The 23,240-nt window shown below is 42.3% G+C and overlaps 1 protein-coding gene across 3 annotated transcripts in view; it reads right to left on the bottom strand.

Annotated features, from left to right (window-relative positions):
- The window catches only part of NRF1 (nuclear respiratory factor 1), a 249,610-nt gene that overhangs the window by 69,881 nt on the left and 156,489 nt on the right, over positions 1-23,240 (bottom strand). For 2 of the 3 annotated variants that reach the window (XM_053716373.1, XM_053716372.1), the window contains exon 9: positions 740-900. In XM_053716373.1, the coding sequence (XP_053572348.1) occupies positions 740-900 (161 nt within the window). The remainder of the gene's footprint in view (positions 1-739; positions 901-23,240) is intronic. The other variant, XM_053716374.1, reaches the window with a different exon arrangement.

The raw sequence follows: 23,240 nt of genomic DNA, 5'->3' as shown, positions 1-23,240 counted from the left end.
GGTAAAGCTAAAAAAAAATTTTCAATGTTTGTTGCACAAAACATAATTAAATCAATTTAAATTATACAATTAATTTGTGCTTTGGATAGCTTGGGTAACATTTATAAACAACAGAAAATGTTCTAATATTGTAAAGTATTACACTGCTCCCACCCGGATGGTAACATTTTCTGTGGATACTACTATTATGTATCCATGGTACAAAAGCAGTTATATTTTCTTTATATATTTTATGTTAATAGCACATCTGCAATACATTTATACATAAAACCATAAATCACTACATTTTTGATAACTATTTTCCCGTTGAACTTAACAAATGATGACTGCGCTATTCTAGTTAACCTCAATATTATCCTAATAAGGCATCGCACAGACTTGACAAAAAGTCTGGAGTTAGCAGAATTAATCAGCACTTTCTCCCCTTGCAACCTCACAGCAGTTAACAAGACCCAAGGGGAAATCTATTTACACAGTTCCTGGCTCTACCAAAGTGACAGTTCTGCTTAACCGCTATGTTATCCACATGAACAGCTATGTGCCTAGCACACAAAAAGTGCTGGAGGGTATGGTCTAAACCCGCAGTTCAGGTCACATATATCCATGCATGGGTACATAAATAACATTAGGTCTGAGGCGCTTCTGTTAAATGCTTTAGGGATCAAGTGGCTATTTCGTAGGGAATGTGCATACACTGACAGCATACAGCACCTGCGTCTTCTAGCTAATATTGCACAACTACCTGTTTAGGGACATGGTAACGGTGGCTCCGGGCGGCATATCATGTGACGCTGCCACAGCTGCTTCTGCCAGGGATGCCACGGCCTGTGTAGCTTCAGACGCTTGAGTTGTCTGGATGGTCATTTCACCTCCCTGTATTGTTGCCCAGTTCTGCTCTACCTGTAGGAAATTAACGAAAGTGTCATCAATAAAGTTACAGAACCAGCGCCATATATCGAAGGGACATGAACCCAACATTTTTCTTTTGTGATTCAGATAGAGAATACAAAATGTAAAAAGTTTCCAATTCACTTCTATTATCAAATTTGTGTTCTCAAGTTATGCTTTGTTGAAGAGATATCTAGATAGGTAGCAAGCACATGCCTGAAGCACTACGACAGTGCTGCCATCTAGTGCTCTTACTAATGAATAACATTGTAGCAAAACTGCTGTCATATAGTACTGCAGACACGTGCACGCGCCTAAACTTATCTTCCTGCTTTTCAACAAAGGATAAGAAAAGAACAGAAGTACATTGGAACGTTGTTTAAAATTGTATCTTCTATCTGAATCATGAAAGAAAAAAAATGTGGGTTTTATGCCTTTAATATATGAACAAGGACATTCATTAGCACACAGTATCAGTCTTATGGATGTGTATTATACCCCTTTAATATATGAACAAGGACATTCATTAGCACACAGTATCAGTCTTATGGATGAGTATTATACCCCTTTAATATATGAACAAGGACATTCATTAGCACATAGTATCAGTCTTATGGATGTGTATTAAACCCCTTTAATATATGAACAAGGACATTCATTAGCACACAGTATCAGTCTTATGGATGTGTATTAAACCCCTTTAATATATGAACAAGGACATTCATTAGCACATAGTATCAGTCTTATGGATGTGTATTATACCCCTTTAATATATGAACAAGGACATTCATTAGCACACAGTATCAGTCTTATGGATGTGTATTATACCCCTTTAATATATGAACAAGGACATTCATTAGCACACAGTATCAGTCTTATGGATGTGTATTAAACCCGTTGGACACTAGAAGAGCAGGACAATAAATAGCAATTTGAGAGATAGTGAGAAAAACGGGGAAAGAAGGATATATACAGATATATAGGAATATCTATATAAAATATATAGAACATTCTGCTATGGAATGGGAAATATTTACACTAAATACAACACTTTACTAAATATGAATATTGCATAAATATGATTTTACATGTTTTCAGCTACTTAGCTGCAAAGGGCTCCGATGCACTTATATAGATGTCTATGTTTGTGTATATGTGTTTATACGCATTTATGTGTTTATACGCATTTATAGGTTTATACACATTTATAGGTTTATACACATTTATATGTACATATACACACACTATTGTGTGTGTGTGTGTGTGTGTGTGTGTGTGATATATATATATATATATATATATTTATACACATCACACACATATATATATATATATATATATACACACATATACACACACTGTTTTTTTTCCCTAACATCTGAAACCTCATATCTGAGTCCTTATAATGTGTGCAATATTTTTTTTTAATTATTTATTAGATGGTTTTAGTATGAGTGTTAATGTAATGTATTTTTGATGGGGTTTTTTGTGCAACTTTGTTTCGCAAAACAGTTAACCAGTGCTCTGAGGACGCAGTAATCATTCTAGAGTAAATCGCAATTGAGCTCAAGCGATCTTTTACTTTCAACTTGTAATACAAGCAGTGAACCCGACAAGCGCAATCACCCGCGATAAATCCCTTATCGTTTGGACGCAAAACATTGCACTCATAATCTGGCCCTATATTTATTAAAGTCAGTTTTTCTTTTTAATTTTAAAACTGTACAAGAAATAATTATCTGAGATTGGGAAGGCGAAGATGTCCAACAGGGTCATAATTTTGTTCCCATTATTGATACAAAGTATAATTCCAACATATCCGCAAAACATTTCTATTTAACAATAGAATGCAATTTAAAGTATTAATGTTAAAGGGACGTGATGTTGAAGCATAACCGTAAAAAGCTGACATGTGGTGACCTACTATATAGAGCACCTATTCCATCATTTATATCTATACCGGAAGTTTATGCTTAAATGAAAACCATTTTATTAGCATTTGTAACTTTTTCTTCAGTGCTTCTAATCACTTTTTATAAACAGCAGCAATATAATAAAAAAAAATAGGTGATTAAAAAGTAAGGGAAACAAAATGTATGCTTACCTGATAAATGACTTTCTTTCTGGATATGGAGAGTCCACGACGTCATCAATTACTAGTGGGAGTATTACTCCTGGCCAGCAGCAGGCGGCAAAGAGGACCACAGCAAAGCTGTTAAGTGTCACTCCACTACCCATAATCCCCAGTCATTTGACTGAAGGGAAATGGAAAATGGAATAACACACAGGTGTAGAGGTGCCTGAGGTTTAGTAAAAAATAACCGTCTTAAATTTAAGGGTGGGGTTGTGGACTCTCCATATCCAGAAAGCCATACTTCTCAACCAGAGAGAAAGAAGCAGCAGTAGCCTTCTGACCTATACATTTTCCAGAGAAACCAACAGGTCAGAGGACTAGCGAAAATCCTTAGTCGCCTGTAGGCAGAACTTTAGATCACGCACAACATACAAGTTGTGCAACAAACGTTCCTTATGAAGGATTAGGACATAGAGAAGGAACAACAATTTCATTATTAATATTTCTATCTGAAAACACTCTAGGAAGAAAACCCAACGTAGACCGAAGAACCGCCTTATCTGCATGAAAGATAAGGCGAATCACAATGAAAAGCCTTGAGTTCCAAGACTCTCCGAGCAGAAGAGATAGCAATAAGAAATAAAACCTTCCAAGATAACTTAATATCTATGGAATGCAATGGCTCAAACTGAGCCTGCTGCAAAAAATTAACAATGTTAAGGCTCCAAGGAGGAGCAACAAACTTAAAGGGACATGAAACCCAATTTTTTTCTTTCGTGATTTAGAAAGAGCATGTCATTTTAAACAACTTTCTAATTTACTTCTATTATCTAATTTGTTTCATTCTCTTGATATCACTTGCTGAAAAGCATATCTAGATATGCTCAGTAGCTGCTGATTGGTTGCTGCACATAGAGGCCTTGTGTGATTGGCTCACACATGTGCATTGCTATTTCTTCAACAAAGGATATCTAAAGAACTGAGCAAATTAGATAATAGAAGTAAATTGGAAAGTTGTTTAAAATTACATGCCCTATCTGAATCATGAAAGTTTAATTTTGACTAGACTGCCCCTTTAAGGCCTAAATCTAACCAGACCTGACAAAAAGATTGAGCATCTGGCACATCTGCCAAACGCTTGTGCAACAAAACAGATAACGCAGAAATCTGACCCTTCAGAGAATTAACTGACAATCCCTTCTCCAGACTTTCCTGGAGAAAAGACAAAATCCTAAAAAGCTTAACCCTATTCCAAGAGTAGCCTTTGGATTCACACCAATAAAGGTATTTACAACATACCTTATGGTAAAACACTCTAGTAACAGGCTTGCAAGCCTGAATCAAGGTCTCAATGACCGACTCAGAAAACCACGCTTAGACAGAACTAAGCGTTCAATCTCCAAGCAGTCAGCTTCAGAGAAACAAGATTTGGATGAAGGAATGGACCCTGAGTTAGAAGGTCCTTCCTCAGAGGCAACCTCCAAGGTGGAAAAGATAACATCTTCACTTGGTCTGCATACCAGATCCCGCAAAGACACGCAGGAGCTATTAGAATTACTGATGCTCTCTCCTGTTTTATACGAGTAATGACTCGTGGAAGGAGATCAAATTGAGGAACAGATATGCCAGACTGAAATCCCAAGGAACCGCCAGAGCATCTATCAGAGCAGCCTGCGGATCTCTTGACCTTGAACGGTATCTCGGGAAGCTTGGCGTTCTGCCTAAACACCATCCAATCCAACTCCGGCATCCCCCATTTGAGGGTTAACCTGGAGAACACCTCCGGATGGAGAGCCCACTCCCCGGGATGAAATGTCTATGCTCAGAAAGTCCGCTTCCCAGTTGTCCACACCTGGAATGAGGATGGCAGATACACAGCAATTGTGAGCTTCCACCCACTGAACAATCCAAGCCACCTCCTTTATGGCTAAGGAACTCAGAGTTACTCCCTGGTGGTTGATGTAAGCCACTGAGGTGATATTATTCGAGTGTAACCTGATAAACCAGGCTAAGGGCAACTGAGGCCAAGCCATCAGAGCATTGTAAATCACTCTCAACTCAAAAGATATTTATGGGGAGAGCAGACTCCTCCCGAGTCCATAGTCCCTGCGCCTTTGAGTCCAAGACTGCTTCCCTAGCCCAGCAGGCTGGCGTCCATGGTCACAATCACCCAGGAAAGTCTCCGGAAGCATGTGCCTTGAGACAGATGCTCCTGAGAAAACCACCACGGGAGAGTCTCTTGTCGACTGATCTAGATCTATCCTCTAAAACAGATCTGAATGGACCCCGTTCCATTGTCTGAGCATGCATAATTGCTGAGCTCTCAAATGGAATCGAGGAAAGGGAACTATGTCCATGGAAGCGAACATCAGACCAGTTACCTCCATACATTGAGCCACTGATGGCCGAACAGTAGGCTGCAGAGAGGCAAAAACAGAATTTATGCTTACCTGATAAATTACTTTCTTCAACGGTGTGTCCGGTCCACGGCGTCATCCATTACTTGTGGGATATTCTCCTCCCCTACAGGGAAAGGCAAGGAGAGCACACAGCAAGAGCTGTCCATATAGCTCCCCCTCTGGCTCCGCCCCCCAGTCATTCGACCGACAGTTAGGAGAAAAAGGAGAAAACTATAGGGTGCCGTGGTGACTGTAGTGTATAAAGAAAAAGAAAACATTTTCAAACCTGATTAAAAAACCAGGGTGGGCCGTGGACCGGACACACCGTTGGAGAAAGTAATTTATCAGGTAAGCATAAATTCTGTTTTCTCCAACATTGGTGTGTCCGGTCCACGGCGTCATCCATTACTTGTGGGAACCAATACCAAAGCTTTAGGACACGGATGAAGGGAGGGAGCAAATCAGGTTACCTAAACAGAAGGCACCACGGCTTGCAAAACCTCTCCCCCAAAAACAGCCTCCGAAGAAGCAAAAATATCAAATTTGTAAAATTTGGCAAAAGTGTGCAGAGAAGACCAATTCGCTGCCTTACATATCTGATTAACAGAAGCCTTGTTCTTGAAGGCCCATGTGGAAGCCACAGCCATAGTGGAGTGAGCTGTGATTCGTTCAGGAGGCTGCCGTCCGGCAGTCTCATAAGCCAATCGGATAATGCTTTTCAGCCAGAACGAGAGGTAGCAATAGCTTTTTGTCCTCTCCTCTTACCAGAGTAAACGACAAACAAAGATGATGTTTGTCTAAAATTCTTTGTTGCTTCTAAATAGAACTTTAAAGCACGGACTACATCTAAATTGTGTAACAAACGTTCCTTCTTTGAAACTGGATTCGGGCACAGAGAAGGAACAACTATTTCCTGGTTAATATTCTTGTTGGAAACAACTTTTGGAAGAAAACCAGGCTTGGTACGCAAAATAACCTTATCTGAATGGAACACCAGATAGGGTGGGTCACACTGCAAAGCAGATAATTCAGAAACTCTTCTAGCAGAAGAAATAGCAACCAAAAACAGAACTGTCCAAGATAGCAACTTGATATCTATGGAATGTAAGGGTTCAAACGGAACCCCCTGAAGAACTGAAATAACTAAATTTAGACTCCAAGGAGGAGTCAAGGGTCTGTAAACAGGTTTGATTCTGACCAAAGCCTGTACAAAAGCTTGTAACTCTGGCACAGCTGCCAGTCGTTTGTATAACAAGACAGATAAAGCAGAAATCTGTCCTTTTAGAGAACTCGCTGACGATCCCTTATCCAAACCTTCTTGGAGAAAGGAGAGGATCTTAGGAATTTAATCTTCCTCCAGGAGAATCCCTTGGATTCACACCAACAGATATCTTTTCCATATTTTATGGTAAAGCTTTCTACACACAGGTTTTCTGGCTAGGACCAGAGTATCTATCACTGAATCTGAAAACCCTCGCTTGGATAAAATCAAACGTTCAATTTCCAAGCAGTCAGCTGCAGAGAAATTAGATTTGGATGTTCGAATGGACCTTGTACTAGAAGATCCTGTCTCAAAGGTAGCTTCCATGGTGGAGCCGATGACATATTCACCAGGTCTGTATACCAAGTCCTGCGCGGCCACGCAGGAGCTATCAGAATCACCGAGGCCTTCTCCTGTTTGATCCTGGCTACAAGCCTGGGAAGGAGAGGGAACGGTGGAAACGCATAAGCTAGGTTGAGCGACCAAGGCGCCACTAATGCATCCACTAGAGTGGCCTTGGGATCCCTGGATCTGGACCCGTAGCAAGGAACCTTGAAGTTCTGACGAGACGCCATCAGATCCATGTCTGGAATGCCCCATAATTGAGTCAACTGGGCAAACACCTCCGGGTGGAGTTCCCACTCCCCCGGATAGAAAATCTGACGACTCAGATAATCCGCCTCCCAGTTGTCTACTCCTGGGATGTGGATTGCAGATAGGTGGCAGGAGTGATCCTCCGCCCATTTGATGATCTCGGATACCTCTCTCATCACCAAGGAACTCCTTGTTCCTCCCTGATGGTTGATGTAAGCTACAGTCGTCATGTTATCTGACTGGAATCTTATGTATCCGGCCTTCGCTAGATGAGGCCAAGCCCGGAGAGCATTGAATATCGCTCTCAGTTCTAGGATGTTGATCGGGAGAAGAGACTCTTCCCGAGACCATAAACCCTGAGTTTTCAGGGAATCCCAGACCGCGCCCCAGCCTGATAGACTGGCGTCGGTCGTGACAATGACCCATTTTGGTCTGTAGAAACTCATTCCCTGAGACAGGTGATCCTGTCTACTGGAGCATGCACAGTTGTAATGGTCTTAAATGAATTCGAGCAAAATGAACTATGTCCATTGCTGCAACCATCAACCCTACTACTTCCATGCACTGAGCTATGGAAGACTGCAGAATAGAGAGAAGAACTTGACAAGCGTTTAGAAGCTTTGACTTTCTGACTTCTGTCAGGAAGATCTTCATTTCAAAAGAATCTATTATTGTTCCCAAAAAGGGAACTCTTGTCGACGGAGACAGGGAACTCTTTTCTACGTTCACCTTCCACCCGTGAGATCTGAGAAAGGCTAGAACAATGTCTGTATGAGCCTTTGCCTGGGAAAGAGACGACGCTTGCATTAGAATGTCGTCCAGATAAGGTGCCACTGCAATGCCCCTTGGTCCTAGAACCGCTAGAAGGGACCCGAGCACCTTTGTGAAAATTCTGGGAGCAGTGGCTAGTCCGAATGGGACAGCCACGAACTGATAATATTTGTCCAAAAAAGGCGAACCTTAGGAACTGATGATGATCTTTGTGGATAGGAATATGTAGATATGCATCCTTTAAATCCACGGTAGTCATATATTGACCCTCCTGGTTTGTAGGTAAAATTGTTCGAATGGTTTCCATTTTGAACGATGGAACTCTGAGAAATTTGTTTAGAATTTTTAAATCCAGAATTGGTCTGAAAGTTCCCTCTTTTTTGGGAACTACAAACAGATTTGAGTAAAAACCCCTGAACTTGTTCCACAGTTGGAACTGGGTGTATCACTCCCATCTTTAACAGGTCTTCTACACAATGTAAGAATGCCTGTCTACTTATTTGGTTTGAAGATAAGTGAGAAAACAGAATTTATGCTTACCTGATAAATTACTTTCTCCAACGGTGTGTCCGGTCCACGGCGTCATCCTTACTTGTGGGATATTCTCCTCCCCAACAGGAAATGGCAAAGAGCCCAGCAAAGCTGGCCATATAGTCCCTCCTAGGCTCCGCCTACCCCAGTCATTCGACCGACGGACAGGAGGAAATATATATAGGAGAAACCATATGGTAACGTGGTGACTGTAGTTAGAGAAAATAATTCATCAGACCTGATTAAAAAACCAGGGCGGGCCGTGGACCGGACACACCGTTGGAGAAAGTAATTTATCAGGTAAGCATAAATTCTGTTTTCTCCAACATAGGTGTGTCCGGTCCACGGCGTCATCCTTACTTGTGGGAACCAATACCAAAGCTTTAGGACACGGATGAAGGGAGGGAGCAAATCAGGTCACCCAAACGGAAGGCACCACGGCTTGCAAAACCTTTCTCCCAAAAATAGCCTCCGAAGAAGCAAAAGTATATAATTAAAAAAAAATTTGGTCAACAGGAACCTCATTCTTGAAGGCCCATGTGGAAGCCACAGCCCTAGTGGAGTGAGCTGTGATACTTTCAGGAGGCTGCCGTCCGGCAGTCTCAAAAGCCAATCTGATGATGCTTTTAAACCAAAAGGAAAGAGAGGTAGAAGTTGCTTTTTTACCTCTCCTTTAACCAGAATAAACAACAAACAAAGAAGATGTTTGTCTAAAATCTTCAGTAGCCTCTAAATAGAATTTTAGAGCACGGACAACGTCCAAATTGTGTAACAAACGTTCCTTCTATGAAACTGGATTCGGACACAAAACAGAATTTATGTTTACCTGATAAATTACTTTCTCCAACGGTGTGTCCGGTCCACGGCGTCATCCTTACTTGTGGGATATTCTCTTCCCCAACAGGAAATGGCAAAGAGCCCAGCAAAGCTGGTCACATGATCCCTCCTAGGCTCCGCCTACCCCAGTCATTCGACCGACGTTAAGGAGGAATATTTGCATAGGAGAAACCATATGGTACCGTGGTGACTGTAGTTAAAGAAAATAAATTATCAGACCTGATTAAAAAACCAGGGCGGGCCGTGGACCGGACACACCGTTGGAGAAAGTAATTTATCAGGTAAACATAAATTCTGTTTTCTCCAACATAGGTGTGTCCGGTCCACGGCGTCATCCTTACTTGTGGGAACCAATACCAAAGCTTTAGGACACGGATGAAGGGAGGGAGCAAATCAGGTCACCTAAATGGAAGGCACCACGGCTTGCAAAACCTTTCTCCCAAAAATAGCCTCAGAAGAAGCAAAAGTATCAAACTTGTAAAATTTGGTAAAAGTGTGCAGTGAAGACCAAGTCGCTGCCCTACATATCTGATCAACAGAAGCCTCGTTCTTGAAGGCCCATGTGGAAGCCACAGCCCTAGTGGAATGAGCTGTGATTCTTTCGGGAGGCTGCCGTCCGGCAGTCTCGTAAGTCAATCTGATGATGCTTTTAATCCAAAAAGAGAGAGAGGTAGAAGTTGCTTTTTGACCTCTCCTTTTACCGGAATAAACAACAAACAAGGAAGATGTTTGTCTAAAATCCTTTGTAGCATCTAAATAGAATTTTAGAGCGCGAACAACATCCAAATTGTGCAACAAACGTTCCTTCTTTGAAACTGGTTTCGGACACAGAGAAGGTACGATAATCTCCTGGTTAATGTTTTTGTTAGAAACAACTTTTGGAAGAAAACCAGGTTTAGTACGTAAAACCACCTTATCTGCATGGAACACCAGATAAGGAGGAGAACACTGCAGAGCAGATAATTCTGAAACTCTTCTGGCAGAAGAAATTGCAACTAAAAACAAAACTTTCCAAGATAATAATTTAATATCAACGGAATGCAAGGGTTCAAACGGAACCCCCTGAAGAACTGAAAGAACTAAATTGAGACTCCAAGGAGGAGTCAAAGGTTTGTAAACAGGCTTAATTCTAACCAGAGCCTGAACAAAAGCTTGAACATCTGGCACAGCAGCCAGTTTTTTGTGAAGTAACACCGACAAGGCAGAAATCTGTCCCTTCAGGGAACTTGCAGATAAACCTTTTTCCAATCCTTCTTGAAGGAAGGATAGGATCCTAGGAATCTTAACCTTGTCCCAAGGGAATCCTTTAGATTCACACCAACAGATATATTTTTTCCAAATTTTGTGGTAAATCTTTCTAGTTACAGGCTTTCTGGCCTGAACAAGAGTATCGATAACAGAATCTGAGAACCCTCGCTTCGATAAAATCAAGCGTTCAATCTCCAAGCAGTCAGCTGGAGTGAAACCAGATTCGGATGTTCGAACGGACCCTGAACAAGAAGGTCTCGTCTCAAAGGTAGCTTCCAAGGTGGAGCCGATGACATATTCACCAGATCTGCATACCAAGTCCTGCGTGGCCACGCAGGAGCTATCAAGATCACCGACGCCCTCTCCTGATTGATCCTGGCTACCAGCCTGGGGATGAGAGGAAAGGGCGGGAACACATAAGCTAGTTTGAAGGTCCAAGGTGCTACTACTGCATCCACTAGAGCCACCTTGGGATCCCTGGATCTGGACCCGTAGCAAGGAACTTTGAAGTTCTGACGAGAGGCCATCAGATCCATGTCTGGAATGCCCCACAGCTGAGTGACTTGGGCAAAGATTTCCGGATGGAGTTCCCACTCCCCCGGATGCAATGTCTGACGACTCAGAAAATCCGCTTCCCAATTTTCCACTCCTGGGATGTGGATAGCAGACAGGTGGCAGGAGTGAGACTCCGCCCATAGAATGATTTTGGTCACTTCTTCCATCGCTAGGGAACTCCTTGTTCCCCCCTGATGGTTGATGTACGCAACAGTTGTCATGTTGTCTGATTGAAACCGTATGAACTTGGCCCTCGCTAGCTGAGGCCAAGCCTTGAGAGCATTGAATATCGCTCTCAGTTCCAGAATATTTATCGGTAGAAGAGATTCTTCCCGAGACCAAAGACCCTGAGCTTTCAGGGATCCCCAGACCGCGCCCCAGCCCATCAGACTGGCGTCGGTCGTGACAATGACCCACTCTGGTCTGCGGAATGTCATCCCTTGTGACAGGTTGTCCAGGGACAGCCACCAACGGAGTGAGTCTCTGGTCCTCTGATTTACTTGTATCTTCGGAGACAAGTCTGTATAGTCCCCATTCCACTGACTGAGCATGCACAGTTGTAATGGTCTTAGATGAATGCGCGCAAAAGGAACTATGTCCATTGCCGCTACCATCAACCCGATCACTTCCATGCACTGAGCTATGGAAGGAAGAGGAACGGAATGAAGTATCCGACAAGAGTCTAGAAGTTTTGTTTTTCTGGCCTCTGTTAGAAAAATCCTCATTTCTAAGGAGTCTATAATTGTTCCCAAGAAGGGAACCCTTGTTGACGGGGATAGAGAACTCTTTTCCACGTTCACTTTCCATCCGTGAGATCTGAGAAAGGCCAGGACGATGTCCGTGTGAGCCTTTGCTTGAGGAAGGGACGACGCTTGAATCAAAATGTCGTCCAAGTAAGGTACTACAGCAATGCCCCTTGGTCTTAGCACAGCTAGAAGGGACCCTAGTACCTTTGTGAAAATCCTTGGAGCAGTGGCTAATCCGAAAGGAAGCGCCACGAACTGGTAATGTTTGTCCAGGAATGCGAACCTTAGGAACCGATGATGTTCCTTGTGGATAGGAATATGTAGATACGCATCCTTTAAATCCACCGTGGTCATGAATTGACCTTCCTGGATGGAAGGAAGAATAGTTCGAATGGTTTCCATCTTGAACGATGGAACCTTGAGAAACTTGTTTAAGATCTTGAGATCTAAGATTGGTCTGAACGTTCCCTCTTTTTTGGGAACTATGAACAGATTGGAGTAGAACCCCATCCCTTGTTCTCTTAATGGAACAGGATGAATCACTCCCATTTTTAACAGGTCTTCTACACAATGTAAGAATGCCTGTCTTTTTATGTGGTCTGAAGACAACTGAGACCTGTGGAACCTCCCCCTTGGGGGAAGTCCCTTGAATTCCAGAAGATAACCTTGGGAGACTATTTCTAGCGCCCAAGGATCCAGAACATCTCTTGCCCAAGCCTGAGCGAAGAGAGAGAGTCTGCCCCCCACCAGATCCGGTCCCGGATCGGGGGCCAACATTTCATGCAGTCTTGGTAGCAGTGGCAGGTTTCTTGGCCTGCTTTCCTTTGTTCCAGCCTTGCATTGGTCTCCAAGCTGGCTTGGCTTGAGAATTATTACCCTCTTGCTTAGAGGACGTAGCACCTTGGGCTGGTCCGTTTCTACGAAAGGGACGAAAATTAGGTTTATTTTTTGCCTTGAAAGGCCGATCCTGAGGAAGGGCGTGGCCCTTACCCCCAGTGATATCAGAGATAATCTCTTTCAAGTCAGGGCCAAACAGCGTTTTCCCCTTGAAAGGAATGTTAAGTAGCTTGTTCTTGGAAGACGCATCAGCCGACCAAGATTTCAACCAAAGCGCTCTGCGCGCCACAATAGCAAACCCAGAATTCTTAGCCGCTAACCTAGCCAATTGCAAAGTGGCGTCGAGGGTGAAAGAATTAGCCAATTTGAGAGCATTGATTCTGTCCATAATCTCCTCATAAGGAGGAGAATCACTATCGACCGCCTTTATCAGCTCATCGAACCAGAAACATGCGGCTGTAGCGACAGGGACAATGCATGAAATTGGTTGTAGAAGGTAACCCTGCTGAACAAACATCTTTTTAAGCAAACCTTCTAATTTTTTATCCATAGGATCTTTGAAAGCACAACTATCCTCTATGGGTATAGTGGTGCGTTTGTTTAAAGTGGAAACCGCTCCCTCGACCTTGGGGACTGTCTGCCATAAGTCCTTTCTGGGGTCGACCATAGGAAACAATTTTTTAAATATGGGGGGAGGGACGAAAGGAATACCTGGCCTCTCCCATTCTTTATTAACAATGTCCGCCACCCGCTTGGGTATAGGAAAAGCTTCTGGGAGCCCCGGCACCTCTAGGAACTTGTCCATTTTACATAGTTTCTCTGGGATGACCAACTTGTCACAATCATCCAGAGTGGATAATACCTCCTTAAGCAGAATGCGGAGATGTTCCAACTTAAATTTAAATGCAATCACATCAGGTTCAGCCTGTTGAGAAATGTTCCCTGAATCAGTAATTTCTCCCTCAGACAAAACCTCCCTGGCCCCATCAGACTGGGTTAGGGGCCCTTCAGAGATATTAATATCAGCGTCGTCATGCTCTTCAGTATCTAAAACAGAGCAGCCGCGCTTACGCTGACAAGTGTTTATCTTGGCTAAAATGTTTTTGACAGAATTATCCATTACAGCCGTTAATTGTTGCATAGTAAGGAGTATTGGCGCGCTAGATGTACTAGGGGCCTCCTGAGTGGGCAAGACTCGTGTAGACGAAGGAGGGAATGATGCAGTACCATGCTTACTCCCCTCACTTGAGGAATCATCTTGGGCATCATTGTCATTATCACATAAATCACATTTATTTAAATGAATAGGAATTCTGGCTTCCCCACATTCAGAACACAGTCTATCTGGTAGTTCAGACATGTTAAACAGGCATAAACTTGATAACAAAGTACAAAAACGTTTTAAAATAAAACCGTTACTGTCACTTTAAATTTTAAACTGAACACACTTTATTACTGCAATTGCGAAAAAACATGAAGGAATTGTTCAAAATTTATCAAATTTTCACCACAGTGTCTTAAAGCCTTAAAAGTATTGCACACCAAATTTGGAAGCTTTAACCCTTAAAATAACGGAACCGGAGCCGTTTTAAACTTTAACCCCTTTACAGTCCCTGGTATCTGCTTTGCTGAGACCCAACCAAGCCCAAAGGGGAATACGATACCAAATGACGCCTTCAGAAAGTCTTTTCTAAGTATCAGAGCTCCTCTCACATGCGACTGCATGCCATGCCTCTCAAAAACAAGTGCGCCACACCGGCGCGAAAATGAGGCTCTGCTTATGCTTTGGGAAAGCCCCTAAGGAATAAGGTGTCTAATACAGTGCCTGCCGATATTATTATATCAAAATACCCAGATAAAATGATTCCTCAAGGCTAAATATGTGTTAATAATGAATCGATTTAGCCCAGAAAAAGTCTACAGTCTTAATAAGCCCTTGTGAAGCCCTTATTTACGATCGTAATAAACATGGCTTACCGGATCCCATAGGGAAAATGACAGCTTCCAGCATTACATCGTCTTGTTAGAATGTGTCATACCTCAAGCAGCAAGAGACTGCACACTGTTCCCCCAACTGAAGTTAATTGCTCTCAACAGTCCTGTGTGGAACAGCCATGGATTTTAGTTACGGTTGCTAAAATCATTTTCCTCATACAAACAGAAATCTTCATCTCTTTTCTGTTTCTGAGTAAATAGTACATACCAGCACTATTTCAAAATAACAAACTCTTGATTGAATAATAAAAACTACAGTTAAACACTAAAAAACTCTAAGCCATCTCCGTGGAGATGTTGCCTGTACAACGGCAAAGAGAATGACTGGGGTAGGCGGAGCCTAGGAGGGATCATGTGACCAGCTTTGCTGGGCTCTTTGCCATTTCCTGTTGGGGAAGAGAATATCCCACAAGTAAGGATGACGCCGTGGACCGGACACACCTATGTTGGAGAAAGAAGGTACAACTATCTCCTGGTTAATATTTTTGTTGGAAACAACCTTCGGAAGAAAACCAGGCTCAGTACGTAAAACCACCTTATCTGCATGGACCAGATAGGGCGGAGAACACTGCAGAGCAGATAACTCAGAAACTCTTCTAGCGGAAGAAATTGCAACCTAAAACAAAACTTTCCAAGATAATAACTTAATATCTACGGAATGTAAGGGTCCAAACGGAACCCCTTGAAGAACTGAAAGAACTAGATTAAGACTCCAGGGAAGAGTCAAAGGTCTGTAAACAGGCTTGATTCTAACCAGAGCCTGAACAAACGCTGAAACGTCTGGCACAGCTGCCAGCCTTTTGTGAAGTAAAACAGATAAAGCAGAGATCTGTACTTGCAGAAAATCCTTTCTCCAAACCTTCTTGTAGAAAGGAAAGAATCTTAGGAATTTTTATCTTGTTCCATGGGAATCCTTTAGATTCACACCAACAGATATATTTTTTCCATATATTATGGTAAATTTTTCTAGTTACAGGCTTTCTAGCCTGAATAAGAGTATCTATTACAGAATCTGAAAACCCACGCTTTGATAAAATCAAGCGTTCAAACTCCAAGCAGTCAGTTGGAGGAAAACCAGATTCGGATGTTCGAATGGACCCTGAATAAGAAGGTCCTGTCTCAAAGGTAGCTTCCATGGTGGAGCCGATGACACATTCACCAGGTCTGCATACCAAGTCCTGCGTGGCCACACAGGAACTATCAAGATCACCGAAGCCCTCTCCAGATTGATCCTGGCTACCAGCCTGGGAATGAGAGGAAACGGTGGGAATACATAAGCTAGGTTGAAGATCCAAGGTGCTACTATTGTATCCAATAGAGTCGCCTTGGGATCCCTGGATTTGGACCCGTAACAAGGGACCTTGAAGTTCTGACGAGAGGCCATCAGAACCATGTCTGGAATGCCCCATAATTGATTTGGGCAAAGATTTCCAGATGGAGTTCCCACTCCCCCGGATGCTCCTCCATCGCCAGGGAACTCCTTGTTTCCCCCTGATGGTTGATATATGTAACAGTCGTCATGATGTCTGATTGAAACCTTATGAATTTGGCCTTTGCTAGTCAAGGCCAAGCCTTGAGAGCATTGAATATCGCTCTCAGTTCCAGAATGTTTATCGGGAGAAGAGATTCTTCCCGAGACCATAGACCCTGAGCTTTCAGGGGTTCCCAGACCGCGCCCCAGCCCACCAGACTGGCGTCGGTCGTGACAATGACCTACTCTGGTCTGCGGAAGCTCATTCCCTGTGACAGGTTGTCCAGGGTCAGCCACCAACGGAGTGAATCTCTGGTTATTTGATCTACTTGTATCGTCGGAGACAAGTCTGTATAATCCCCATTCCACTGTCTGAGCATGCACAGGTGTAATGGTCTTAGATGAATTTGTGCAAAAGGAACTATGTCCCTTGCCGCAACCATCAAACCTATTACTTCCATGCACTGCGCTATGGAAGGAAGAAGAACAGAATGAAGTACCTGACAAGAGCTTAGAAGTTTTGATTTTCTGGCCTCTGTCAGAAAAACCTTCATTTCTAAGGAAACTATTATTGTTCCCAAGAAGGGAACTCTTGTTGACGGGGACAGAGAACTTTTTTCTATGTTCACTTTCCACCTGTGAGATCTGAGAAAAGCTAGGACAATGTCCGTATGAGCCCTTGCTTTTGACAGAGACGACACTTGAATCAGGATGTCGTCCAAGTAAGGTACTACTGCAATGCCCCTTGGTCTTAGCACCGCTAGAAGGGACCCTAGTACCTTTGTGAAAATCCTTGGAGCAGTGGCTAATCCGAATGGAAGTGCCACAAACTGGTAATGCTTGTCCAGAAAGGCGAACCTCAGGAACCGAAAATGTTCCTTGTGGATAGGAATACGTAGGTACGCATCCTTTAAGTCCACCGTGGTCATGAATTGACCTTCCTGGATGGTAGGAAGGATCGTTCGAATGGTTTCCATTTTGAACGATGAAACCCTTAGAAACTTGTTTAGAATCTTGAGATCTAAAATTGGTCTGAATGTTCCCTCTTTTTTGGGAATTATGAACAGGTTGGAGTAAAAACCCATCCCTTGTTCTCCTAATGGAACAGGATGAATCACTCCCATGCTTAACAGGTCTTCTACACAGTGTAAGAATGCCTGTTCGAAGATAATTGAGACCCGTGGAACCTTCCCCTTGGGGGTAGTTCCCTGAATTCCAGGAGATAACCTTGAGAAACTATTTCTAGCGCCCAAGGATCCTGAACATCTCTTGCCCAAGCCTGAGCAAAGAGAGAAAGTCTGCCCCCCACCAGATCCGGTCCCAGATCGGGGGCCAACACTTCATGCTGTTTTGGTAGCAGTGGCAGGTGACTTGGCCTGCTTACCCTTGTTCCAGCCTTGCATCGGCCTCCAGGCTGGCTTGGTTTGAGAAGTATTACCCTCTTGCTTAGAGGGTGTAGAATTTGAGGCTGGTCCGTTTCTACGAAAGGGACGAAAATTTGGTTTATTTTTAGCCTTAAAAGACCTATCCAGAGGAAGGGCGTGGCCCTTTCCCCCAGTGATGTCTGAAATAATCTCTTTCAAGTCAGGGCCAAACAGTGTTTTACCCTTGAAAGGGATGTTAAGCAAAAGCGCTCTGCGCGCCACGATAGCAAACCCTGAATTATTCGCCGCTAATCTAGCTAATTGCAAAGCGGCATCTAAAATAAAAGAGTTAGCCAATTTAAAAGCTTGAACTCTGTCCAAAACCTCCTCGTACGAAGATTCTTTATTGAGCGACTTTTCTAGTTCTTCGAACCAGAAACACGCAGCTGTAGTGACAGGAACAATGCATGAAATTGGTTGTAGAAGGTAACCTTGCTGAACAAACATCTTTTTAAGCAAACCCTCTAACCTTAAATCCATAGGATCTTGAAAGCACAACTATCTTCTATAGGAATAGAAGTGCGTTTGTTTAGAGTAGAAACCGCCCCCTCGACCTTGGGGACTGTATGCCATAAGTCCTTTCTGGGGTCGACTATAGGAAATAATTTCTTAAATATAGGGGGAGGACAAAAGGTATGCCGGGCCTTTCCCACTCCTTATTTACTATGTCCGCCACCCGCTTGGGTATAGGAAAAACATCGGGGGGCACCGGAACCTCTAGGAACTTGTCCATCTTACCTAATTTCTCTGGAATGACCAAATTGTCACAATCATCCAGAGTAGATAATACCTCCTTAAGTAGTGCGTGGAGATGTTCTAATTTAAATTTAAAAGTTACAATATCAGGTTCTGCTTGTTGAGAAATTTTTCCTGAATCTGAAATTTCTCCCTCAGACAAAACCTCCCTCCTGGCCCCTTCAGATTGGTGTGAGGGTATGTCAGAACAGATATCATCAGCGTCCTCTTGCTCTTCAGTGTTTAAAACAGAGCAATCGCGCTTTCTCTGATAAGTAGGCATTTTGGATAAAATGTTTGCTATAGAGTTATCCATTACAGCCGTTAATTGTTGCATGGTAATAAGTATTGGCGCACTAGATGTACTAGGGGCCTCTTGTGTGGGCAAAACTGGTGTAGACACAGAAGGGGATGATGCAGTACCATGCTTACTCCCCTCATTAGAGGAATCATCTTGGGCAATATCATATCTATGGCATTATTATCCCTACTTTGTTTGGACATTATGACACAAATATATCACATATATTTAAAAGGGGAGACACATTGGCTTTCATACATATAGAACATCGTTATCTGATGGTTCAGACATGTTAAACAGGCTTAAACTTGTCAACAAAGCACAAAAAACTTTTACAATAAAACCGTTACTGTCCCTTTAAATTTTAAACTGAACACACTTTATTACTGAATATGTGAAAAAGTATGAAGGAATTGTTCAAAATTCACCAAAATTTCACCACAGTAACTTAAAGCCTTAAAAGTATTGCACACCAAATTTGAAAGCTTTAACCCTTAAAATAACGGAACCGGAGCCGTTTTTACATTTAACCCCTATACAGTCCCAGGAATCTGCTTTGCTGAGACCCAACCAAGCCCAGAGGGGAATACGATACCAAATGATGCCTTCAATAAGCTTTTTCAGTGATTCTTAGCTCCTCACACATGCATCTGCATGCCTTGCTTTCCAAAAACAACTGCGCATTAGTGGCGCGAAAATGAGGCTCTGTCTATAACTAGAAAAGGCCCCCAGTGAAAAAGGTGTCCAATACAGTGCCTGCCGTTTTTATTAAAACAATCCCCAAGATTTAACAACTATTAAAAGTAATAATCTGCCAAATATACTTAGTAAAGTAATCGTTTTAGCCCAGAAAAATGTCTACCAGTTTTTTAAGCCCTAATGAAGCCCTTTATTCTTTTACTTAAACTAAGAAAATGGCTTACCGGTTCCCATAGGGAAAATGACAGCTTCCAGCATTACCAAGTCTTGTTAGAAATGTGTCATACCTCAAGCAGCAAAGTCTGCCCACTGTTTCCCCCAACTGAAGTTACTTCATCTCAACAGTCCTGTGTGGAAACAGCCATCGATTTTAGTAACGGTTGCTAAAATCATCTTCCTCTTACAAACAGAAATCTTCATCTCTTTTCTGTTCCAGAGTAAATAGTACATACCAGCACTATTTTAAAATAACAAACTCTTGATTGAAGAACAAAAACTACATTTAAACACCAAAAAACTCTAAGCCATCTCCGTGGAGATGTTGCCTGTGCAACGGCAAAGAGAATGACTGGGGTAGGCGGAGCCTAGGAGGGACTATATGGCCAGCTTTGCTGGGCTCTTTGCCATTTCCTGTTGGGGAGGAGAATATCCCACAAGTAAGGATGACGCCGTGGACCGGACACACCTATGTTGGAGAAATGTGGAACCTTCCCCTTGGGGGTAGTTCCTTGAATTCTAGAAGATAACCCTGAGAGACTATTTCTAGTGTCCAGGGATCCTGAACATCTCTTGCCCAGGCCTGAGCAAAGAGAGAGAGTCTGCCCCCTACTAGATCCGGTCCCGGATCGGGGGCTACCCCTTCATGCTGTCTTGGTAGCAGCAGCAGGCTTCTTGGCCTGTTTACCCTTATTCCAGCCTTGCATTGGTTTCCAAGCTGGATTAGTCTGGGAAGCGTTACCCTCTTGTCTAGAGGCTGCCGAGTTAGAAGCCGGTCCGTTCCTGAAATTGCGAAAGGAATGAAAATTGGACTTATTCTTAGCCTTGAAAGGCCTATCCTGTGGGAGGGCATGGCCCTTTCCCCCAGTGATGTCTGAAATAATTTCTTTCAATTCTGGCCCAAAAAGGGTCTTACCTTTGAAAGGGATATTAAGCAATTTTGTCTTGGAAGATACATCCGCCGACCAAGACTTTAGCCAGAGCGCTCTGCGCGCCACAATTGCAAACCCTGAATTTTTCGCCGCTAATCTCGCTAACTGCAAAGCGGCGTCTAAAATAAAGGAATTAGCTAACTTAAATGCGTGAATTCTGTCCATGACTTCCTCATACGGAGTCTCCCTAGTGAGCGACTTTTCCAGTTCCTCGAACCAGAACCACACCGCTGTAGTGACAGGAATAATGCACGAAATAGGTTGAAGGAGGTAACCTTGCTGTACAAAAATCTTTTTAAGCAAACCCTCCAATTTTTTATCCATAGGATCTTTGAAAGCACAATTGTCCTCAATGGGAATGGTCGTGCGTTTGGCAAGTGTAGAAACCGCCCCCTCGACCTTAGGGACTGTTTGCCATATGTCCTTCCTGGGGTCGACCATAGGGAACAATTTCTTAAATATAGGAGGAGGGACAAAAGGTATGCCTGGCTTCTCCCACTCCTTATTCACTATGTCCGCCACCCGTTTAGGTATCGGAAAGGCATCAGGGTGCACCGGGACCTCTAGGAACTTTCACAAACCATTTGGGACATAGAGTCCCTGAAAGAAAAATGCTTGGGTAGCACTCTGTGCCCAGACTATATTAGTAGAGACAGGGCAATTTAAAATATAACTTTTATTTTCTTAATTAAAAAAATGGGTGAACACAAAACATTTAAAATTTTGCTCTATCGTGAATAGCTAGTCAAATATGTGAGATCTGTTATAATTAATTTGGCCTGATACTTATTAATGTATTATCAGTTCTCACTATGTTGTTGATACCATTGGTTTAGGTTAGCTCGTATCGAGGTTGTAGTGTGATTATAATGCACTATTATTGATTTGTTGTCTGTCACACTATAGTTCTGGTGATCCAATTCTGGTTCTCCCAGTTAAATCAATGGGTAATACAGCTACCGATTGAATTTATGGTGTGTGCTGATTAGAACTGTTGTACATGAATTCTGAGTTGGTTTATTAGAGATGGAGTCCATACATTTCTACCATTATGTAACAACCTGTAACTCCTTATTAACTGAAATTATGGAGTGAGACAGTTAGATTCTGGCAGGATACGGTAATAATATTATTGTGGATAGGCTATGGATCCGTCTTGTAATCTGTGTATGGCTATATGCCTTATTTGTGATTAAAGCTTGTGACAACCTATGTGTCACTATTATTTATCGTTGTGTGTATATACGTATTCTTCTGTTGATTCAATATATGGTTTGTACTTATGTTGTTATTATTATAGTTTTGCACCCTGATTGTATACTCCTCTAATTTGGATGTTTGGTACACATTAGTTATATTGATTCAGTAGATGTGCATATTTATTATCTTCTTCTATGATTATAGCACCTGTATCAATAGTTGCTATCACTATTGTGCTATATGATTTATATAGAATAGTATGTTCTGTTGGTGCACACTATTCCACTTCAGTTGTCTCAATATATATAGACTGTTATAGAGCAGTATGTTCTGTTGGTGCGTACTACTTCACTCAGATTGTTTCAATATGTACATTGCTTTATTGAATCAATGTATCACTTTCTCTTGTTTTATACCAAATATTATGGTCTCATACCCCGATTATCTTACTTCAACTGCTTGGATTACTAGATTCAGACTGGAGAATATTTGTACAAAAAATTATTCAAATGTAACACTGTTACGTGCTATCTTAGCCTTTTATTAACTTTGTACGGTTATTGCCCAGTCTTTTTAAATTGCTAATCTTTATTTTACCGTATAACTACTATCCACTTCTCTCCGATATTACTGTCAATCATGCGTTTCTTATATGTTTGTAGCCAGTGTTGTTACTTTTATCAAACATTCACTTCATGCACACACCATCCTTCATCCATGTAGTTTTTTTAAATATCTGTTTTTATACGTGATCTAGTAACCTCATATGTGCATCTATCCCGGTATATAATCCGGTAATTAGCTGTTTGTTCAATGCTTTGAGCTGTGTTAGCTCCGTTGCGTGATTAAATTAACCTGTTACTAGAATACACAGTCACACGGTGTCCGTTTAAATATTGGGTTAGACTGATAAATGTGTACTTCTAAAATAGATTCTGTCATTGACCCCACTATATATAAACAGTACTCCGTGCTTCCATTAAGCTTATCGTTAGTTTGTTAATAAGTTATAGCTGCGTATTGTGCCTCTATATTCACAAACTTGTCCCCGCTATAGTGCAAGTGGAGCACTCTCCACCTCTTATTTGTTAATAAGCTTATCGTTAGTTTGTTAATAACTTATAGCTTAGTACTGTGCCTCTATATTCACAAACTAATCCCCACTATAATGCAAGTGGAGCACTCTCCACCTCTTGTACGGCTGAGCCGTCAACTAATAGGTCAGTTACGATAATGGTATTTTAGCTACGATTGTTTTAACCAAATCTTACACTAATTGCGGGACCCCATTATCCCACACATCCCCCCTGACGCGTTTCGCCTGTTTTAGGCTTTATCAAAAGGCGGCGGGCCACCGTGGTTGAGCCTATTTATTCGTATTGAGCCGGATGTCCCGCCTCTACTGTGTGCTGATTGGTTTAGACGGCCATGATTGATTTCATGGCTCCCAACTGGGAACCGTTTACTCCGTGGGTGTGTTGGATTTCTTAAGGAGGACCTTATTCTAATTTCATCATTGTTGTTAA

The sequence above is a fragment of the Bombina bombina genome, chromosome 6 (genome assembly GCF_027579735.1).
Source record: "Bombina bombina isolate aBomBom1 chromosome 6, aBomBom1.pri, whole genome shotgun sequence".
Classification (NCBI taxonomy): Eukaryota; Metazoa; Chordata; class Amphibia; order Anura; family Bombinatoridae; genus Bombina; species Bombina bombina.
Note: the sequence above shows the minus strand (reverse complement) of the source record. Positions and strands in the feature narration are given on the sequence as shown.